Below are 19,844 nucleotides of genomic sequence, written 5' to 3'. Positions count from 1 at the left end.
AGGCAAACTGCAAGGCTTTAGTCTTTGTTCTCTCTGACACATGATGCAATAAATCTGAAGTTTTCAAAATAAAAGTACAAAACTCTGCACACTGTGTTGGTGACGGTCATATCTCCTTTGAATCTGAACTGAGATACAAAGTGCGAGCACAGCTGCATGGAGAATAAAAGGGATATCTTAGGATAACCTTCAAAGGTTCCGTTATTATTATGGTGTAAAAAAGGTGTCGACAAGCTCTGCATGAATATAGGACTATACTAAACCCTATAGGGATGCCTTAGGCTTCTCCCTGTCAGGAATGCTCAACCTAAACCCTGCTCTCCTCACATAACCAGAGAGATAACGAGAGGGAAAGGACAACCTGAATCATCAGGAAGTTTGGAAGTCTTTGTTAAGATGACACATCACAGGAGTGTTTGCTTTGGACGACGTCACTGGTCAGCGTTGCCTTGACTACGCCTGTGACTAAGGAGCTCCCTCAGAATACCCTAATTATGTTTGAGGTAACAGGAAGTTATCTAATGTCAACACTGAGGCTTTCTTCTAAAGGATACAGATATTTGTAATGAGGATCAATTTAGAGTTTGTTTTTGCGTCCAGTTTACAGTTTGTGAACTTTAACTGTTGGCCGGTTTTGTGATTATCTATGAAGATCATTTCAAAACTATTCTGCTTATTACTCCCAAAGAAAGTGAAGATTTCCGGGGAAGGCTCACCACAGAGAGGGGGCAGAGATATGAACACTCAGTCCTGCGTTCAGTGTCATTTTCAGCTCCAGAGAACAGTAAATACACTGGAGGAAAATACATAAAAACTACAAGCCTTCAAAATGATCCATATATAGTCATTGTTTAATGGTAGCACAGAGCAGATACTGTCAGGGAGATAAAAGGTTAGAATAAAGATGTCCGTCAATATATGCCTGAAAAAGTCCATGAATTCTCACATTAAAAAACTTAAATGAAACACAGACTCACAACCGAACAGTGAGATGAGCTGTCGCTGACAATCAGTAACGACTTTTGTTGATTATGTGAAGAAATGTGAACATAAAATCAACAGTAAATAAAGTGTTAGAGGATTCCATTTGTTCCATTTGTTTTATATTTCATAGTGCATTGAATATTTCCAAACGTTACATAATATTACACAACAGTTCTGATTTACCCGAACTGTCAGGTCCTTTAAATTAATTCTGTTTGATGTCTCTGTTTTTGTATGAACTAATTTCATACATATTTCATTTGCAAACAGCAATAGGCCGATACATTTGCAGTGGATGGCTGCTGCTTTCAAACAGGTAGAGGCCGACCTCTCAAGGTCTACCTCGGCTGCCTTGTGAAATTCTGGTGATCAGGAGAAAAAGTAATTACTTTCTGAAAGATTCTTTAATGGTGTTTCTGCTTTATTGGGCAGCGCACTGTGACGGCACAGCCATGAGAATAATGAAAAGAAATATATTTAATGTGCATCACCTTCTTCATGCATTTGGTTGTTTGTGCAGCTAGCCTAAATCTGCAGTCTGACTGCCATCTGCAGCGCTGTCAGCTCAATTAGCTGACGATCTGTAAAGTTTATTATGCAATATGATTTGCATATCTGCAGTACATCAATTTCTTCTTTGATCATCTGTGTTCAGAGTTTGGACTTGTGCCGGGTTTGAAGTGCAGATGGTAACATTGTGCTGTATACTGGGCAATACACTGGGCAACAGTGGTCACGACGTTTGATATAGAGACAGTGTGAAGAGTTTAACGGTCAAATCATAAGTTACAAAGGGTTAGGCTAGTTTGTTGACAAAAAAAGGGATAAATTACAATTTTAACTTTCAATTTCAACACTATATAGAAGACTATTCTGATTCACAACCATATTTGTCTCAGCACCTTTGCACTCTCTATTGCACCAGTGCACTGTTGTCTCCCGTCTATAAATGTTGTTGTGTTGTCTTTAAATAATGTATATATTAAAGTCGAACTGAAACGGCATTTGGAGAGTATCTAGCTTCCGTATCGTGACGTATTTCCGAGTGAAACAGGACGTGCAGGCGGGACATATCATTAGAGGAATTTGATTTGATCGTTGAGAAGTGGGCGTAGACAGACGTTCTTCACAGCGCAGTAGCTAGCTTACTGACCGAGCGTTCTTGGTGCTCTGCGGCTAAATGTTGCAGATTGATTGGTTGAAATTGTTTGGTGCTGACTTACGTAAGCACGCACGAAATTTAGTTTTACCGGAAGAAAAAATGATCGGATTTTGACATAAGAATATGAAGAAACTGATTTTCTTTTGGCCTATATTGTCAAATAGATGCACAATATTACCGAAGATGTGATCTAAAAGGATTAAAATTACATTTTTCATTTCACCTCGACTTTAATAACTTGTAAAATACATGTATATCCATAGGTCTGTATATAGTAGTTTTAGTGTCTAAGTGTCTGTGTTACCTTGTCTAACCTGTCCTTGTTGTTAAGTTTAGTCTGTTTAGTATGTGTGTCTGCACATTGAGAGCAAAGAAAACCCGGAGTCAATTCCTTCTATGTCCCCACATACTGGGCCAATGAAGCTGATTCTGATCCTGATGTCAGTAACATTCTGTAAAGAAATATGTAGAGGAGTATGTGCTTGAAATGGGTACATTTATTAATTTATTTATTCGAACAGGTTAAAAGAAAACAAAATAAAAACCGAGGACTATTGACTTACCAACATCCCAAAGTAAGTTACAGAATATAAACTGTTCACACTTGTATGATGGAAAAGTAGCCCACAGCTGGTGTACATCTCCTAATTGACGCCCTTTACTCCTCAGCGCCCTGGTTAGCATATTTTGGGATTTCATTGCATGAAAGCAAATGTCATTCGAGCCTCTAGAGACGAAAACTAGCCTAGAACCATCTGAGTGATGTCTCTGCACTCTTCGTCGGAAGAGGACAGCTCAAATTATCGGTGGCCATCTGACTCCCATCTGGGCCTGTTAGCACTAATTCTACACACGCAGCTAGTGGGGGACCCCTATGGTGCCCCTAATGCTGCAGATCTTTGAACGGGAATATAATGTTGTCAATATTTCAGAGAGCAGGACTGCCACCCACCAGTTTGACACCCCCTGGTACTTTCTTGACAAAGTGTCCCTGAGGTGTGTTTAAATTTCATGGCCTTAAAAAACTGACAGCCAACAAACACATATAGAAATAGTGTGGGCCCAGCTTCAGGCAGTTTACCTCGAATGGTTCAGAAAATCAACGAGCACAGCCCAGAGCAGGAGGTCTGTGTGAGAGTTCAGACTGAAGGTTTACGTCTAAGTTGCAGGAAAAGTTTGCACATAGTGAAGAAATAGAAGAGCTGACGCAGTGACGGCAAACAGCAGACATGCATTGAAACCAGGACATATTTCCATTCCTTATTTCAGTTCTGAAAGTATTGTTCTTTTTTACCTGGGAATTTACCAACTTTCAGCTCACACAAACCTGTCTGAAACTGAAAGAAGTGTGACAATAATTTCACTTCTACATCTGGGTTTGGCAGCCAGCACATATGGTGAGTGAATGTTCCAGTGAAAAACATGATTGTTTGAATTCTCGTGGCTCTCCTGATGTGTATTTGTTATACGCTTAAAAGTTTTATTCCAAAACATTTGGTTCAGTTTTGTGCGAAGCAGACTGAGCCTAATATGTATCTGCAGCCAATCTGCTGGCGTGTTATGGCCATGGAAGTGTTGTGCTTGTGCCTAGGAAGCTGATACACTGGTACGTAACCTCAGTGGGATTACTCGCAGTATACCCAAATAAGGCAAGAGCTCCCCGTTTGTCCATCTGACGTTCACAGACACGAAGCGCAGTAACTGGAAGGGTCAGACAGCCTGCAGATCTCTCTCAGATTCTCGGAACAGTGGAAAGTTGCTCAGCCACTCGTGATGTCTGCCTTTTATCTCACTCTAGTTGGGCTAATGTTTAGCGGGGGGATGGGCCGCAGGAGCAGAGAGCCATTAGGAGGAAGTGGTCGGAGGAAATAAGAGGTAGTGGGAGTGAAGGGGGCTGTGGCTTTTAAGAAACCATTTTATAAACATAGAGAGTCGATGCAATAACACGGAGCAATGTGATGGGAGGGGGAGTGAGGAAGAGATGGCAGGAAAATGTGCCATTTCATTACAGTAGATGCTTGTGATGTTGAGACATGGAGCGACAATGGTTATTTAGTCTGGCCGGTGAAAAGGAGTGATTGATGTTCACACCTCAGCGCTGAGAGGAAAAATAGCTCCTTTACATTGCCGGCTTGAAGAAGGAAGACACCGATAGAGCAAAGTAAAATGACTTCTTTTGAAGACCAGTGGCTGTCAAGTCATGTAAAATAAATCAAGACGAGAGGGAGTGTGACTTTGAGGCTGTAATGTTCCACCCAGTGGTTAGAGCTATGTAAAGATGTGCAAATGATTCACAGAGTGGAGAGGAGAGTTTGCAGTGGACTCAGTGGGAGATCGGTGTAAAGGCTCGAGTTCTACCAGCTCGCTCATGTGTGATCTCACCATGGGAATGACCACAAACAAGCTGCTCTACTTTCATTTTATGCCTTTGCGTTGGCCAGGAATGAAAGCATGGCTTGTAGCAACAAGCCCACACTGTTCTTTGCAGTCAACGCAGACTTCAACAACGTAGCCACTGTGGAACCAGGATGCCTGCAAGCAACACTCTGCAGAACCCATACTGATGTCAATCCTCTATGTGCAATAGGTTATGTAGGAATGCATTACATGTAACAGGAATACAGCTATCGGATTACAAACATTGTGAATGCTGTGACTTAAGATAATGTACAGATATCAGATTATTAAGACTTTCAGAAAGTCCTGAGTGCTTGAACATGCAGCATCTCTGAAAAAAGAAACTGTGATGCTGAAGAGAGTCACACACTGATTTTGCATATTTTCAAGTTGGCTATTTGCATAGAAATACATGAAATGGAATATTTTTTTAAATGCAGTGAGCCATTTATTAATGTGATTTTTCCAATATGTCACTTGTAAAATATAATTTATTTTTGAAAATAAAAACCCAAAGCGATTTGTGAGTGTGTGTCTGCCGTAGAGAGATAATTATTGAGTTCTTTCTGCAACCTTCAACCAAACATAAACTCGCTACCCTGTCAACCTACATGTCTTAGTGTCTTTTAATATCACCCTCGCGAACTGACAGCTTTGTTTATACCCACTATCCGTCTGATTAAGTCACTTGTCTTGGCAGTGTCACATTTTGCTTTTAATTAACGATTTACATACCGTAGGGGAGATGAAGGGGGTGAGGACGAGGATGTCAGAACACACGAAATACCCTCTGCTGTTCAACTGCTAATTGCGCGTGTAGGTGGTCTCTTACCTTCGCGGCACCGATTTGCTCCTTCCGAAATTTTTCCAAGGGAGTAATCAACACATCATCTGCATTCTGAATCTGGAATGAAAAATAAAGAGAAATACAGAGGGGGGCAGGTGTCAGGCTGAAAGGTGTGATGTGACCTATTGTAACCTCCTGAATAATTCAAAACGACTATCAGAAGGAATAATATCACAAAAACTTTTAATCTAATACTCATTCAGTTCTATTACAATGGTCCTGCCATGACACACAGGAAATTATAGCGCCGAGAATCATCAAGTCAAATACATTTGCATTGAGCCCAAACACAAGGAGGATAGAGCAATCATATTCATTAGTATCTCTTAAGCCCGTGACAATGAACAATGTGCGACGGTGAGGTTCCCCAAATGAGTGCAGCAGAGATAAGAGATAGAGCACTCAACAATGGCTCTGCTAGATGGAAGAAAATGGAGCCTTTTTACGGGAGCTGCGAAGCACCAGCATTGTCAAATCTCGCTGAAATATGACACAGGGCAGCAGATGAGGGAGCTTAACAACTGCAGCTGCAATGCATTTAAATGCTTGAGGTATGTCTCCACATAACGGTGACCTCTCCTGCGTCACGTCGGAGTAAAAGGTCTCTCTCATGGGGCCCTCTGCCTCCTCGCCCCCGACAGAAACAGATCAGGCGAGACGTATTGTACCAATTACCGTCCAAGCTCAATTGTCGCGATTGAGCGTTTCAGAAAGGTGCCATTAAGGTGCTTCTGAATTTCCTGTGGATGGGCTTCCATCAGCTGAGATCAGATGACATCAGACTGGTGGGGCCGCTCTACAGGAGGCGCTGTCACACATAACCTGGCTCTTAGGCTGATTTAAGGTGTTATTCTGTGTGGTGAGCGTGTGATATAAAACGAAGGCTGGGCTCTATAATACACCTATGATACCAACACTAATTTAGAGGTGTGGGCTCAGATGGACTATCAGCTCCACAGATACAGTACTCTCGCCACACACCGTCTCGGGATAGTGTTTTTGTTGCGAACCATTAATCACAGTATTTTCATTGTCCCAAAATAACCCTCTCAGCTCCGTCACCCAAGCAGAACGAGCGACTTCAAAAGGAAGCAACAATTTCTCTGAGCCTGAAATGTTTCCTTATCCTTTTACATGCAGCGCTGTGAGATGTCGTAAGCCTGGAGAGTACATTTGTAGCTTTGTTGTAATAATGCACTTTAATTACACAGTGATATTTGTGGTCCTTTAAATATAGACAGACGTTTCACACGGGAAACCATAATCTTGTTCAGCTGTTATGGTGGTTACACTTTATTATGGTTTCAAATATTTACTAAATAATACTGCAATCACTGTTTCCTTCATAATATGCATTCTTTGTTTACTCTATAGGGAGCAGTAAAGTGAGATTTCATCATTTTGCTGGTGCAGTTTTGCATAATTATGCTACTTTTAGAAGTTGTAATGTTTTGCAAGGAAGAAGTAGAGTACATAACACAGACTGTTTTTGTTCCATTTTCTTAATTATTACTATAGAGTGCATACATTTTTTGATCATTATAGGCTAAATAATCATTTAATTGATTGGAAAAAACACAGTGGATTATGTAGTCGGAGCAAAAACCTGCAGACTGGATCTGTGATGCTACCGAGGTTGACACTCTGTTCTCACTATAGAATTACCATTTCAGCAAAGGTCATCACTTTCATCACACGTGTGCTGCATCTTATTATTAAAGCTAGCAATGAAATTAGAAACAGTACCTCTTGTAATAAATTTGACTGTATGTATACATCCCGTCACACGCAACACAACCATTCAGAGCCTGTATCACAAGCTGCCACCAGATGGGATTTAAAGGCATTTCAGAAGCACATCAAGGAGAGTACTCCTGTAAGATAAACCAAGGCAATTTGGTTAAAAGTGACACTCCATTAGGAGCGCAGAGGACATTTAGCGGTCATCAAATGTAGCTGTTAAAATCCTCCAGTCATCCTGTTATCTACTGTGTCAACAGCAAGAGCCACACTACTCTGCCATTGTAATAATGCTATTTCCTCTGTCTTATCTCCCATGCTTTCAGTATAATGGAGCCTACAGTATCCCCATGCTTTAAATGTAAATTTCTAATACCATTAGCTTTTGTCGTTTTCAGTTAAATGGACAGGACAATTGAATTTACTGCACTATAAGCTTTTGAGATTATGGTCTAATATTTGGAACTGAATAAAAGCAATTTTTATTCTTTCTTGAATTTCATTGGCCTGGTTGTTGAGTTTACTGGAAACTGACTTATCTAAAACCTCACTGTGCACAACACATTTAATGTTTTAAACCCACAATCAATCTTAAAATGACACAAGTGTTTTTTTAGTGGCATTGAGCATGCATCATATGCAATGCAGAACACAGACAAAATAGACTGTAATCATCTTGTCATGAGTTGGAATTCTCATTATTTCCGATCACTTTGGATTATTAATTTCCAATAAGCTGATTTAGATATTTATACTTGAGAGAGGCCAACTTATTTAAGACTCAATGGATTACTTTCAAACTGGCATTGTGCCGAATGCCGTCAGCAACAGCTTCTCTAAACAGGATTAAATCCATATGAGCGAGCACAGTGTGATGCTTGAAAGGATGCAATAGCGCTAAGCAATTTCATTACCAGATAGGGGGAGGAATGTCAATGTGCTGCATTTCCCTCGCTCCCGCTTATAGCAGCCCAAATATCAGGAGGATCAAAAGTCTTGTTCTGAGGTTAATGTGCAGAGACAAATCAGAATGCCACTGAGGTCAGACTAAATTGAATAATCAAGAGTGTACCGATTTACATTTGTCTGTGTCTTCTGTGAAAAAAAATATCTGTAAAGTAAAGCTGAAAGTTTGAAAACACAACTTCTCCTCTGTCTTATTCAAACACTGCCCATTAAAAACGCATTTGTTTCTATTGAAACAGCTTATATCGACCGCATTCAGTGCAAGGATCTGTTTGTGTTTGTTTTTATTCTATATGCCTATAGGTTATAATCACTGTGGCATTTAACAGTGTACTGCTCTGTCTCAGTGGTTACAGTACAGAAATCAGGGTGGTAACTGCTTTATAGGTTTATGCCCGTTCCATTTGGACAGTGTCCTCACAGTAAAAGAAAATATCTGCTTCTACAATGCAAAGCGTCTACATCTCAAACACACAACAGTCCTGCCGTCTTTGGAGGTCAGAGAGATGTCATAACGGCTTGCTTGGTCACCGTGATCATTCAAAAGGTTGTATTTGAGCAATTTCCCTCTCACATTCAACATCTGAGCATTGAACCAGGCAGAGAAGAGAGTTCGGGAAAAAGGCACCAGGGCTTTTACAAGTGGGTGTTTAATTGGTCTGTGCCTGCCAGTAAAAATCTGCCAACTTTGACAAGTTAGTAAAAGCCTCTCTCAGGAACAGGTCAAAAATTCACAGATAGTTTTATATCTGAAGTGGAAAATAATACGAAACACCTTATTGTGATTTATAGCACATCGTAATGATCAAAAAATATTACATTTATATTCAAAATGAAGCCAACTGATTACACACAACTGTTTCATAAAGTATGCTTTTGGCCAGTATTGATTTCTTTCCTGAAGGTGTGCTGCAACCAGGCTGAGAAAACAAAGTGATGAGGTCTTAAAGTCCCGAAACTAAAATATATAGCCTCTGTAGAGACAAATCTGGATTTTCTTAAAGCACAAGTTAGATGTTGAACAAGTTACAGATCTCCTAAAAGTACATAAAACACAGAAATAAAACACTGTTTGTTTTGAGATGTAATTCTAATCAATCGAGCATAATCTCCCAAAGGTTATCTTTAAATTTGTTTCTTTGTCTTTAGATTTTCACTTATTTTTGAAGTTGTATCTATAGTCATCCATCTTTTCTTTGTTTGTTCAGCCATACTAGATTACTGTTTACTCGCAACACTTGCAGAGAGCGGAAAAGCAGCCGCTTAGCTCCGCCTACCCTCTCTGGCAGACCAACCACTGCTGGCTGATGGAAAACACGTCAGCAACTGGGCGCCGCTTGTGATTGTTACAGTGAAAGTCGCCACAGACACCCAGTCTGTAATACTGCAAATGCAAAGTCTTTCATCAGCGGGCCATAGGCTCAATCACCATTGTGTTACCTCATTCAGTGATAGATAGAGACTTAACAGACATTTATTTACATGAAAATTTTTGAGGTTATAAAGCTTGACAGCATGAAGAGGTCTGCAGGTGAGAAAATAATAATGTATGAATTTATATACTGCATACTGAAAGTGGTCTTCGTCCTTGGAGGTGATTACATTTTCCCATCAGGTCCTCACTTAAGTTTAGCTGTCATGTGTGAATGATCAACTCGGGCCTTTACGACTGGAATGCAGCTGATTTGAAAGTACAATTTCGCCCTTTTATTAAATGTAAAAATCCAGCGGAGAGACAGCGACAGGTAAAGCTGAGGGAATATATATATATATGCCTCTTGTAGATCTGCTGAGGGGTAAACATGGCTGTGTTTTCCTCCTGTTGAAAACAACACTTACACCAGTAACCACAATGACAGCAGCAGCAACCACAAGGAATTATCCTTACTCATTAAAGTAGGTGTAAGCAAAGCTCCCACAACCTAATTATTAAAGTGTTAAATGCATAATAAACATTATTGCTATCATCATTATGACAGAATGAAACATCCCAGTGCATGCCGACGCTGTGATATGACCTTCATTAAAAGAGGGAGTGCTGTAGCTCTGTGTTCAGTCACTTCTGTCTGCAGATTGTTTTGAAGGAAGATATGAGTGTGTGTGTGATTGTGTGTGATTGTGTGTGTGTGTGATTGTGTGTGATTGTGTGTGTGTGTGATTGTGTGTGATTGTGTGTGATTGTGTGTGTAGCAGGGGGTTACAATCTCATCGCAGAGCTAAATCTTTATCTGGTGCAGGACGAGCACCTGCAACCACCTGAAAAGTCATCCTCCCCTCACTTTTATGAGCTCCGATATAAAAACAAACCCTCTGCACAGAGTCGCAGAACAGTGTGAGAGTAGATGTGACACGTTTGCCCTACACATTTCATCGGTGAGTGAGCCGTGGGTATGAGGCAGACACTGAAATGGAGACAGTAGCTGCTGTGTGGGTCCCATGAGGGTTTCCTGTTGTTTGTGTAAGGAGTGGTTTGGTTGCCTGTGATATACTGTAATGCTTGCTGATACCTGAGTTTAAGTCCTCTGTGGAGTACTTGACTCTGTGTGTTTATCACAGTTTATTAAACTGTTGATGGTTCTTAAACAGTCTATTTATATTACAACAGAGATTTAAAGTAATAACCTCGAAGATTTTCATTTAAATAAATGTCTGTTCAGTCTCTATCTATCACAGCATGAGGCAACACAATGGTGATTGAGGCTATGGCCCACTGATGAAAGCCAATGCATTCGCAGTATTACAGACTGGGTGTCTGTGGCGACATTCGCGGTAAAAATCACAAACGGCGCCCAGTTAGTGACGTGTTTCCATCAGCCGGCAGTGGTTGGTCTGCCAGAGAGGGTAGGCGGAGCTAAGCGGCTGCTTTTCTCGTCTCTGCAAGTGTTGCGAGTAAACAGTAATCTACTATGGCTGAACAAACAAAGAAAAGATGGATGACTACAGATACAACTTCAACAATAAGTGAAAATCCAAAGAAAAAGAAACAGATTGGACGCTCAGATGAATGCAAACAGTCTAAAGAGGAAAATCAACCGGAGCCAACCGTGGACGTCTGGTTAAACGAGAAGTGTCCTCCCGCAATTGCCGTTTATCGCCATTAGGTGGCGCCCAAGAGAACGAAACTGAAACCTTCAGGATCGTCAGTTTAAGGTACATTTAGAGTAAACATTTAAGTTTAGCTTTTAAGATGAAAATCCTGATTACGTTCCCATAATAGATTAATGAAAGTTGATATGAAAAGCAGCTTTTAGATTTACTGTACGTATCATTTATAAAAGACCTTCCCATAAATCACTAATATGTCACTGCTGTTTGAAATGTTAGGTTCAACAATATCTTTCATTTCTTGTGAGTGTTACCTGAAAGCTTGTGTTATTCTGAATGCTAAGCTTGAACTCAGTGGGGGGGACTGACAGCAACTTAAAAATAGTGTTATTATTTACTCATGATACCTGTGTGTCCAAACAGGAAGCGTTGCTGTCAGTCATGTGTGTGAGTGGGTCGGATTATGCGAGGAGAACCACTGCAAAAGTACAGCCGTACCTCCACTGCAGCCCTAATGCACTGAAGCTAAACATTTACAACAGCAGCCCAACTGTGGTCATAAAAAATTCAATTGGATCCTAAAAAATGTAGCTGGCCGTCAGTAAGTTAGTAAAGCTGGCACGCGGAGTTTACCTAGGACTCTGAGTGAGCAGGATAATTTGTCTGCTAAAGTTACATAGATATTTAAGCACCATATTTCATGTATTAATTAATGAGTGCCTGGTGAACCTTCAGGTTGATATATGGAAGCATAAAAAGCCTCGCCTGGGAGAGGTATTTCAGCCCGCCCGGCTCTGTGGGATCCAGTCTCTCTTTAGCGCAGACGACGACAGGAAATACATTATGTCAGCAAACAGCTCTTCTAGTGTCTGTCTAAATGCCTCCTTTGCTTTCAACACTTTCCGAAGAAACAGCTGTCTGCAGACTGTTCACATCAGCAGAGAAAAGGCTCTCTTTAAGAGGAATCTGCGACCTTGCTATGCTGTTTGCTATAAGTGACACATACGCACAAAGCAGAGAGACAACCAGGAAAAAAGAAATCGCTGCAGTGCAGCATGGACGGGCTTTAAAACAGTGACAGACATCGACTCCTGTGAGACACATGATGTGGAAATACATCCGAAAAGCACCCTGTCAATATGGTTTGCCTTGTTTAAGTAACTCAGGTTTGCCAGAAAGTCTGTAGGATGTGCAGGGTTTTGTTCTTTGTTGGATCATTTAAAAGATATTTTTGTTTAACAGACACTTTAAAGAATGAGAGCCAGGATTGTAATCGTGGTTTAAATGCTGTATAATGTATCTGTATGTGTTGAAAACAAAGCAGTCTGTGTTCTAGGAGAATATTTTGACTGTCAGTGTACACATATTTAGGATTGAGGTGAAAAAGGATACATGGTACACAGTGATATCTTTGGCTTATGCTAACTGCTGTGGTGGATAGCACAAAGGTTTGATACTGTCCGTTCCAAATACTTTCAGACTTTCATTAAACAAGCCACCCTGCATGTAGCAGAACAATGACTGCCTTTATTTCAAACTCTTGTTCCAGGGTCAACGGGACATTCCTCAGTTCACAGGCCAGCACACAAGTTACCCGCAGAGCCGAGTTACTGTACTGTTAAATCCTGAGAAAACAGCAGCAGCAAATGTCTCAGCCCACACATAGACACACATTTTTTACCATTTGGTTTCAGTTCTGTGGCATAGACAAATTACGTGTAATTGTACGTGTTTAAAGGCTGTTAAAGTAAATGTAAACCAAAGGAAAACTCTCAACGCAGGGAATAAATACAGCGCAGGGCAGAAAATCAGCACTTAAGGGACTGGTTTTGCTCATCTCGTAGAGAAGCAGGGAAATGAGAAGTGAATTACAAGATGTCTTACACATAATAAGGGAGAGAAAAATACGATGCTACAGCTTAGAGAATTCTGCCAAGCTGTCTAAGATTTGAGAGATACAACTAAAGAACAGAGAGCTTTTCATGCCAGCTTGTTTTTCTGATTCAAACCTTAAATGAGGCACAATGAGACCTGAAGCACTGACGTCATGTTACATTAGATGCATTTATGAGCTGCAAGAGCTCAAACACAAAATGTGTGTCCTGTAAGTGCAGGATGCTTGATTTCTGAACTTGCATTAAGGACTAGCTGAGGTGTCTTTGTGTGAAAGCACTCTTAACACACCGCTGCCAAAAACACCCTTTCACTGACACAAGATCCCACAACAAGAGCAGCAGACAGCAGAATAAAAAGACAAACAGCAGGTCCCATCATTCAAAATACCTACAACCTGACACTGATACATCAAATATCTGAGCATCGAGGAGTGAAACAACATCCTCACAGACGGTTTTAACTGTAGAATCTTATTTTATTTGAAGTTATTTTTCTTCTTTAGAAATTGATTATATCTTGCACCTTCTTCTCTGGCAGACCACAACTGCTGGGTGATGGACTTGACACCCAGTTTAGGAATACTGAAATTGCAAGGGCTTTTCCCAGTGGGCAACAGCCTCAATTAACATTGTGTTAACTCATTTGGCAAATGAAAGAGACTTAAAGTGGTAATCTCAAAGTTTCGTTCTCTTTGGCGGCACCTGTGGCGATAAACGGTAATTGCAGGAGCACACTTCCCAGATATCTAGACAGTGTTGCATGTGTGACGTCCACGGTCGGCTCCGGTTGTAACTCTTGATTTTCCTCGCTGACGGTCGCTTTCCTTTTTAGACTGTTTGCTTCATCTGAGCGTCGAGTTTGTTTGTTCTTCTTTGGATTTTCACTTCTTTTTGAAGTTGTATCTGTAGTCATCCATCTTTTCTTTGTTTGTTCAGCCATAGTAGATTACTGTTTACTCGCAACACTTGCAGAGAGCGGAAAAGCAGCCGCTTAGCTCTGCCTACCCTCTCTGGCAGACCAACCACTGCTGGGTGATGGAAAACACGTCACTAACTGCAGTCGCCACTTGTGATTTTTTTCAGCTAAAGTCGCCACAGACACCCAGTCTGTAATACTGAAAATGCAAAGGCTTTCATCAGTGGGCCATAGGCTCAATCACCATTGTGTTACCTCATTCAGCGATAGATAGTGACTTAACAGACATTTATTTAAATGAAAGTCTTCGAGATTATCACTTTAACATACCAAGTAAAAAGTTTTTTACTCTAAATATATTGTACAAGTTAGAGAAGAAGCTGCATCTGATCTGAACAACAGGAAAACAATCTGTTTTCCACCTCCGCCGTAAAAGGCTCCCTCCCAGGGGGTTATGATCATCACTCCAGAAGCCACAACATCAGGGCACTGCCCTTCCACTCCTAAATGCCATCCACGCTCAGCCGTGCTGAACCTTCTCAACCCATGCAGAACTCTAACCACTCTCACTCTTCTTATGCTGCCGCAGGGTTATCAGCAGGGGAATTACAGCAGAAATCTTTTTAAACAGATAGCATTTGGGAAGTCTTCACGTGGAATAGCACACTTGGGTAGCTGGTAAGCCAATCACAAAGTGCACAAGTAAAGAGATTTCAGGCCTGGCCACCCGCCAAACCAACAGACAATAAAACACGTCATGCTTGACAAGGCCAGCAGAAACTACTGGTGAGAGTCTACCCCCTGCAGCTGAGGCACCTCTGATATACAGTCTGCTGGTTAAAGGACAGTGGGTTTCATTAGAGACATTCAGCTTTCCTGTTTGTATGCTTTGACATGTCTGCGTTTCAGTGTCTCTTATCAGTCTGCATCTTCTATTTTTAGCTCTCATCCAGTCCAGATGTGGGATAAGGAGGGATGTTGAGATTCATGGGTCGTATTTTAGGATCTGCTGCTGAAAGTTTACACCCACTCAGTCTGTGTGACATGTTTCTTTTTACCGATGCATTGCAGTGACTGCCACATCTGTGTGCTGCATTCTATTAGCAGTAACAACCCCTACAAACAGAAACACCATCTGGCAGCCATTGAGTTTAGAGTATGGCAGAGAGGCAGGTCTCCACTGCTACAATGCACAGTATTTCATGTTTGAGGATGGTGTACTTCCCTTGTTAAGAGAGAGTTCATGCATGTGTTGGTTTAAGCGCTTTCATATTACACATTAAACCTTCTGGTCATCTGCACTTCCTTTCCTTTCTCACCCAATCAGAGGCACGCAGTATGGCAGCGCTGATCTGGAAGACATTTAAGGAATGTCCTCATTGCTTTCTCTCATGTGACAGTTGGTGAATTTTAAAACGAAAGCTGTTCAGTGCAAAGTGCTCTGACAATTAAGCTTTTGTCTTTCATAATCTGACACTGAACAATATTTAAGCCAATGACAGAGAGCTGAATATGCATGCTTGGCACCTCTCTCCCTGGTAATCACACACACATCAGCTCCACATTCTCATTTGTTCGCTGTCATCCCTGATTTTGTGTCTTTGGTTCACCAGAAATAGAAATCAACCAGACACCAGCATACAAAGCAGGTAACAAAACAGAAATGCCAATAGAGCCCTGCAGATGGAAAGATGCACAATTAATCTAATATTATCCAAACTGCAATATGGCTAAATGTTATATCCAAATTACAGAGACAAAAAAACTGCATTTTAATGAAGGGTTGTATAGAGGCCTGTGAACCAGATAAAACCGGATCTCATGTTTCATTTGCTTTGGCACACACGTCTGGCCCCCCTCCTCCTCCATCCGGCATGATTCAGGTCGGGCCAATCAAAACAGTTTATTTTATACTGGGGGGTTTCAGATGGTCACTGACAGAGGAGCGCCATTAAGGCACTTTTGTATACAAGCAAAATGGCTGCCGCTTCCTGGTTCTGTTTATAGTGTTATAAAGTTGTTATAACTGTTATAACTGTTAATTACTGTTAATAACACCCTTAATAAAAATATGGAGAGATTCCAGACTGATTTGTATTTGTGAATTCTTGTGAATTGTTAACTAAAGTGATAATCTGGAAGTTATTTAAATAAATGTCTGTTAAGTCACGATGTATCGTTGAATGAGGTAACACAACGGTGACTGAGCCTATGGCCCACTGATGAAGCCTTTGCATTTAGAGTTAGGGTTAATCTACTATGGCTGAACAAACAAAGAAAAGATGGATGACTACAGATACAACTTCAACAATAAGTGAAAATCCAAAGAAAAAGAAACAAACTCGACGCTCAGATGAAGCAAACAGTCTAAAAAGGAAAGTGACCGTCAGCCAGGAAAATCAAGAGTTACAACCGGAGCCAACTGTGGACGTCACACATGCGACACTGTTTGGATATCTGGGAAGTGTGCTCCTGCAATTACCGTTTATCACCATAGGTGCCGCCAAAGAGAACAAAACTTTGAGATTACCACTTTAAGTCTCTTTCATTTGCCAAATGAGTTAACACAATGTTAATTGAGTCTGTTACCCACTGAGAAAAGCCCTTGCAATTTCAGTATTCCTAAACTGGGTGTCAACGAACTGAGAGCTTCGAAACTATAACTTTAGCCCCCCTACCGTTTAAAAAGATTTAAGTTGGGCCAATCACAATGTCCATCTTGTTCCAAAACAGCAGGAAAGCTGCTTTCTTATCTCCAAAGTGATGAAAGTTTAACTCTATATATCGGGGTAAGGGCAGTTTGTGCAGTTTCCCATGCCGAGTCTGTTTTTAAGCACAGACAACATAAAAGAGCATCTTTTAAAAGAGCAGTTATTTATGACGGAGCTCATTTTATGCCAGCGTGGCAGTGTTGTGAAAACTATGAATGAGAGTCAGATTTGGAAATCAAGACAGAAATGTCTGTGGTGTAAGTCACGGCCCTGGCAGCCTGCCAAATAAAACCGAACCTGGTATAAACAGGCTGATTCTGTAAGAAAGGAGCTTGAAAATGAGCACAGCACCTACAACAGCTTATTAAGCAATGTCAGTCACAGCTCTACACCCCCGTGTGAGGCGAGTCATTAGCAGTTTACAGTTCATTTATAGGAGCAGCAGGAAAAAAAGGTTCCTTTCACTTCAAAGTAAGCACCATTCCAGTTTAATCTTCTTGGAAAACTATATCAAGAAGTTGTTTTCACTTCATGTGGATTTAAAGACATCATGTTTGTATGTGACATAAGTTATTGCTGGCACTTGTATCCCAAGGGAGTTAAAATATTGTATCTTCATGTACAGAAACCGCTTTCCTTCCAGCATCACAAACATCACAGCTCATAGAGCAGAGATCAGAGCTGTGTTACTTTCATATTCCTCTGATCTCAGGGCGGCTAGGTGAAGAGAAAACAGATGATGTAAAAAAGATCGGTTTTGAGGCAAGTAGAGAGGGGTACAGTATACGAGGGAGGGTGTCGTGTGTGCTACGAAAAGGTTTTTACTTATTCATTCTCACACAGCTGAGTGAAGCACAGCCTCCTATAGGCTCTGTGACTACAGTCATAGCTGCTTTGATTGATTAAGTTTATTTCCATTACAGTGCGATGGTGTATTTCCTTGTTGTACTACAGTTTCCCTCCTACTCAGCTGTGTAGTCATTTAATGTTTGTTATGCAGCTCAGCCGTGACTCTGCTTGTCATGTTGATTTGTGTTCGTCTCTTTGCTCCCTTTAGAATTAGATGAGTATTTTTAAAGAAAACCTGCAAACAGCTGCATTAATATGCCTTTCTTCTGTGTTTCTATAACTTGTGCATGCAAATGATGTAAACATGTCAAGGTGTAAAGTTGTGTTCCCTCTCTGTGCCATCCAGATTTGCAACTTTGATGCAAATAAAGAGGTCTTTTTACGTACCGTGCAACCTGGAGTGCCCAAATCTACTCTGATATATCTCGACAGTCATCAGATGACCACCACTTCACCAGGAAGACAGAGTCACAAACATATGCCAGAACCTAGTTTGAGGCACTCGGGACAGTGAGAGCCAACCGTTCCTGCGTCACACTGAGTTTATTTGCGAGTCTTTTCACATCAAACCCAGGATGATCTAAAAAATGTGCTTTTATTCACACCACTCTAACAGAAAGATGTGCTAAATTGCTGTTATAAAACACGAGAGTGACTTAATTCTAATCTTTGTGAACCAAACATAAATTATCAGGTACTTCAAAAATGTTGCTGCGCAGGGTGTGACTTCAGCTTCCACAGTGTGTCAGTGCGCTGAAAAAGAACTGGATACACATTCACTGCAAAGACCGAAACAGCTACACAGTGTAAAAAAAAAAAAACACCACAAAGACATTACAAACTAATTGCTTGCAAATTATTTGCTTCTCCAGGAGGAGTGGAGCCTCCACAACACACCGACTGTGTCTAACAGCATCGCATTCATAATGTCTCAGTAAGAACAAAGTCTCAGCTCTGTATGCACGGCCCGCACGGCTCCACGAGCAGGAGAACTCAGGTCTCAACACAGATTCAGCATTCACATAAAACAATGCTCAGTGCATCCAAAACACAGAACATTCCTAAATAATGCAAACCACTTCCCCACATCCTTTTACAACCACCTTTGGCTCTTTCATAGGTCAGGAGACCTTCAGGCGATCCCGATGCTACATAAAAATGAGGTAAAAAAATAAAACTAGCAATAAAAACAAACTTGCTGGTGTGCTGTATTTTATGCTGCACGCTGAACACACAATGACCAGGATTGACTAAAGTTGCAAATGGACTGACTGATCATAGTTTCAGGTGAGTTAAAAGGAGTCGCATAAAAAAGATGAAGGTATTTTAGAAACGATAAATTAAATTAAAACCATATGACATTATCCTCTTGAGGGAAATATTTTCAGGATCTGCATCACTGCTAAATTAGCCAGATATTACCAGTTGTGCCTGACACGGCTGTTACAGGCCATGCATAATCTACAGCAATTAAATCATTTACAAGAATCAGAGCTTTGGGGGGAAAAAGCACGCTCCGCCAGCTCCACAGGAGATATTAATTCATGAGCGGTGACTTTATGCTTGTCAAATTGATTAGGATGACAGGATGTCCCATAAAGCTGCATGGCCTGCACAGAGGTGACCCATGTCTTCGAAAGGGCAACTCTGTCCATCATAAAATTTAGCTGCACTTTGAATGTCAGCAGGAGATGCTCATGTTGAGTCTCTATTAACATAGCACGGACCTGTGTTTTAGCTGCTACTATTTTAAGGCACAGTATATCTGTGCATCCATATGTAAACAATCCACCATTTTAATATTCTTAGAAGCACCTAAAACTTCTGAGTGTTTGTTCTATAAGTCTCATCTGCGCTCCCCATTTAAAGTTTTATTCCAAAGTTAATCTTTTCTGCATCAAACACTCGCCCTCTTAGACTGAAAAAGTGGCTATAAAAAGTTTGTACTCTGCTCCTTCACGGAGAACGGAGTCCTAATGAAAATGTCTCAGTTAGTTACAAAGCCTATGACTGAAAACCTGCAGCTGGTCTCATTTGCATATCAGACTTGGTAAATCAGATGCACAGCTGAAGCATGTGGACTAAGGTAATTCCTGCCTTGAGGCACCTTTCACTACCACCCACTAAAGTGCCTTCTTTTACAGAACAAATGCTCAGCGCAGGTCCAGGTTTTTTCACAGCGATAAAGCTCTGCAAGTCTGGCAGTGAACTATAAAGCTGGAAAGTCAAAAGGTCAAAAGAAGTAGAAAAGGAATAACTCAGAGTCTCTTAGAGGTGAAAATATGGAACAATTACTCTGAAATAAATGCAAAACCAATAAAGTAAGAGGCAT

General features: G+C 40.9%; 1 protein-coding gene across 1 annotated transcript in view; it reads right to left on the bottom strand.

The window, feature by feature from the left end:
- Positions 1-19,844, bottom strand: part of LOC138596926 (rho GTPase-activating protein 42) — a 58,936-nt gene that overhangs the window by 18,203 nt on the left and 20,889 nt on the right. The window contains exon 4 of the mRNA XM_069668403.1: positions 5,376-5,447. Coding sequence (XP_069524504.1) covers positions 5,376-5,447 — 72 coding nt within the window. The remainder of the gene's footprint in view (positions 1-5,375; positions 5,448-19,844) is intronic.

This window comes from Semicossyphus pulcher, unplaced genomic scaffold (assembly GCF_022749685.1).
Source record: "Semicossyphus pulcher isolate SPU_LCO1_2020_fin unplaced genomic scaffold, fSemPul1.0.p SCAF_19, whole genome shotgun sequence".
Taxonomy (NCBI): domain Eukaryota; kingdom Metazoa; phylum Chordata; class Actinopteri; order Labriformes; family Labridae; genus Semicossyphus; species Semicossyphus pulcher.
This window is presented reverse-complemented; position numbering and strand designations above follow the sequence as displayed.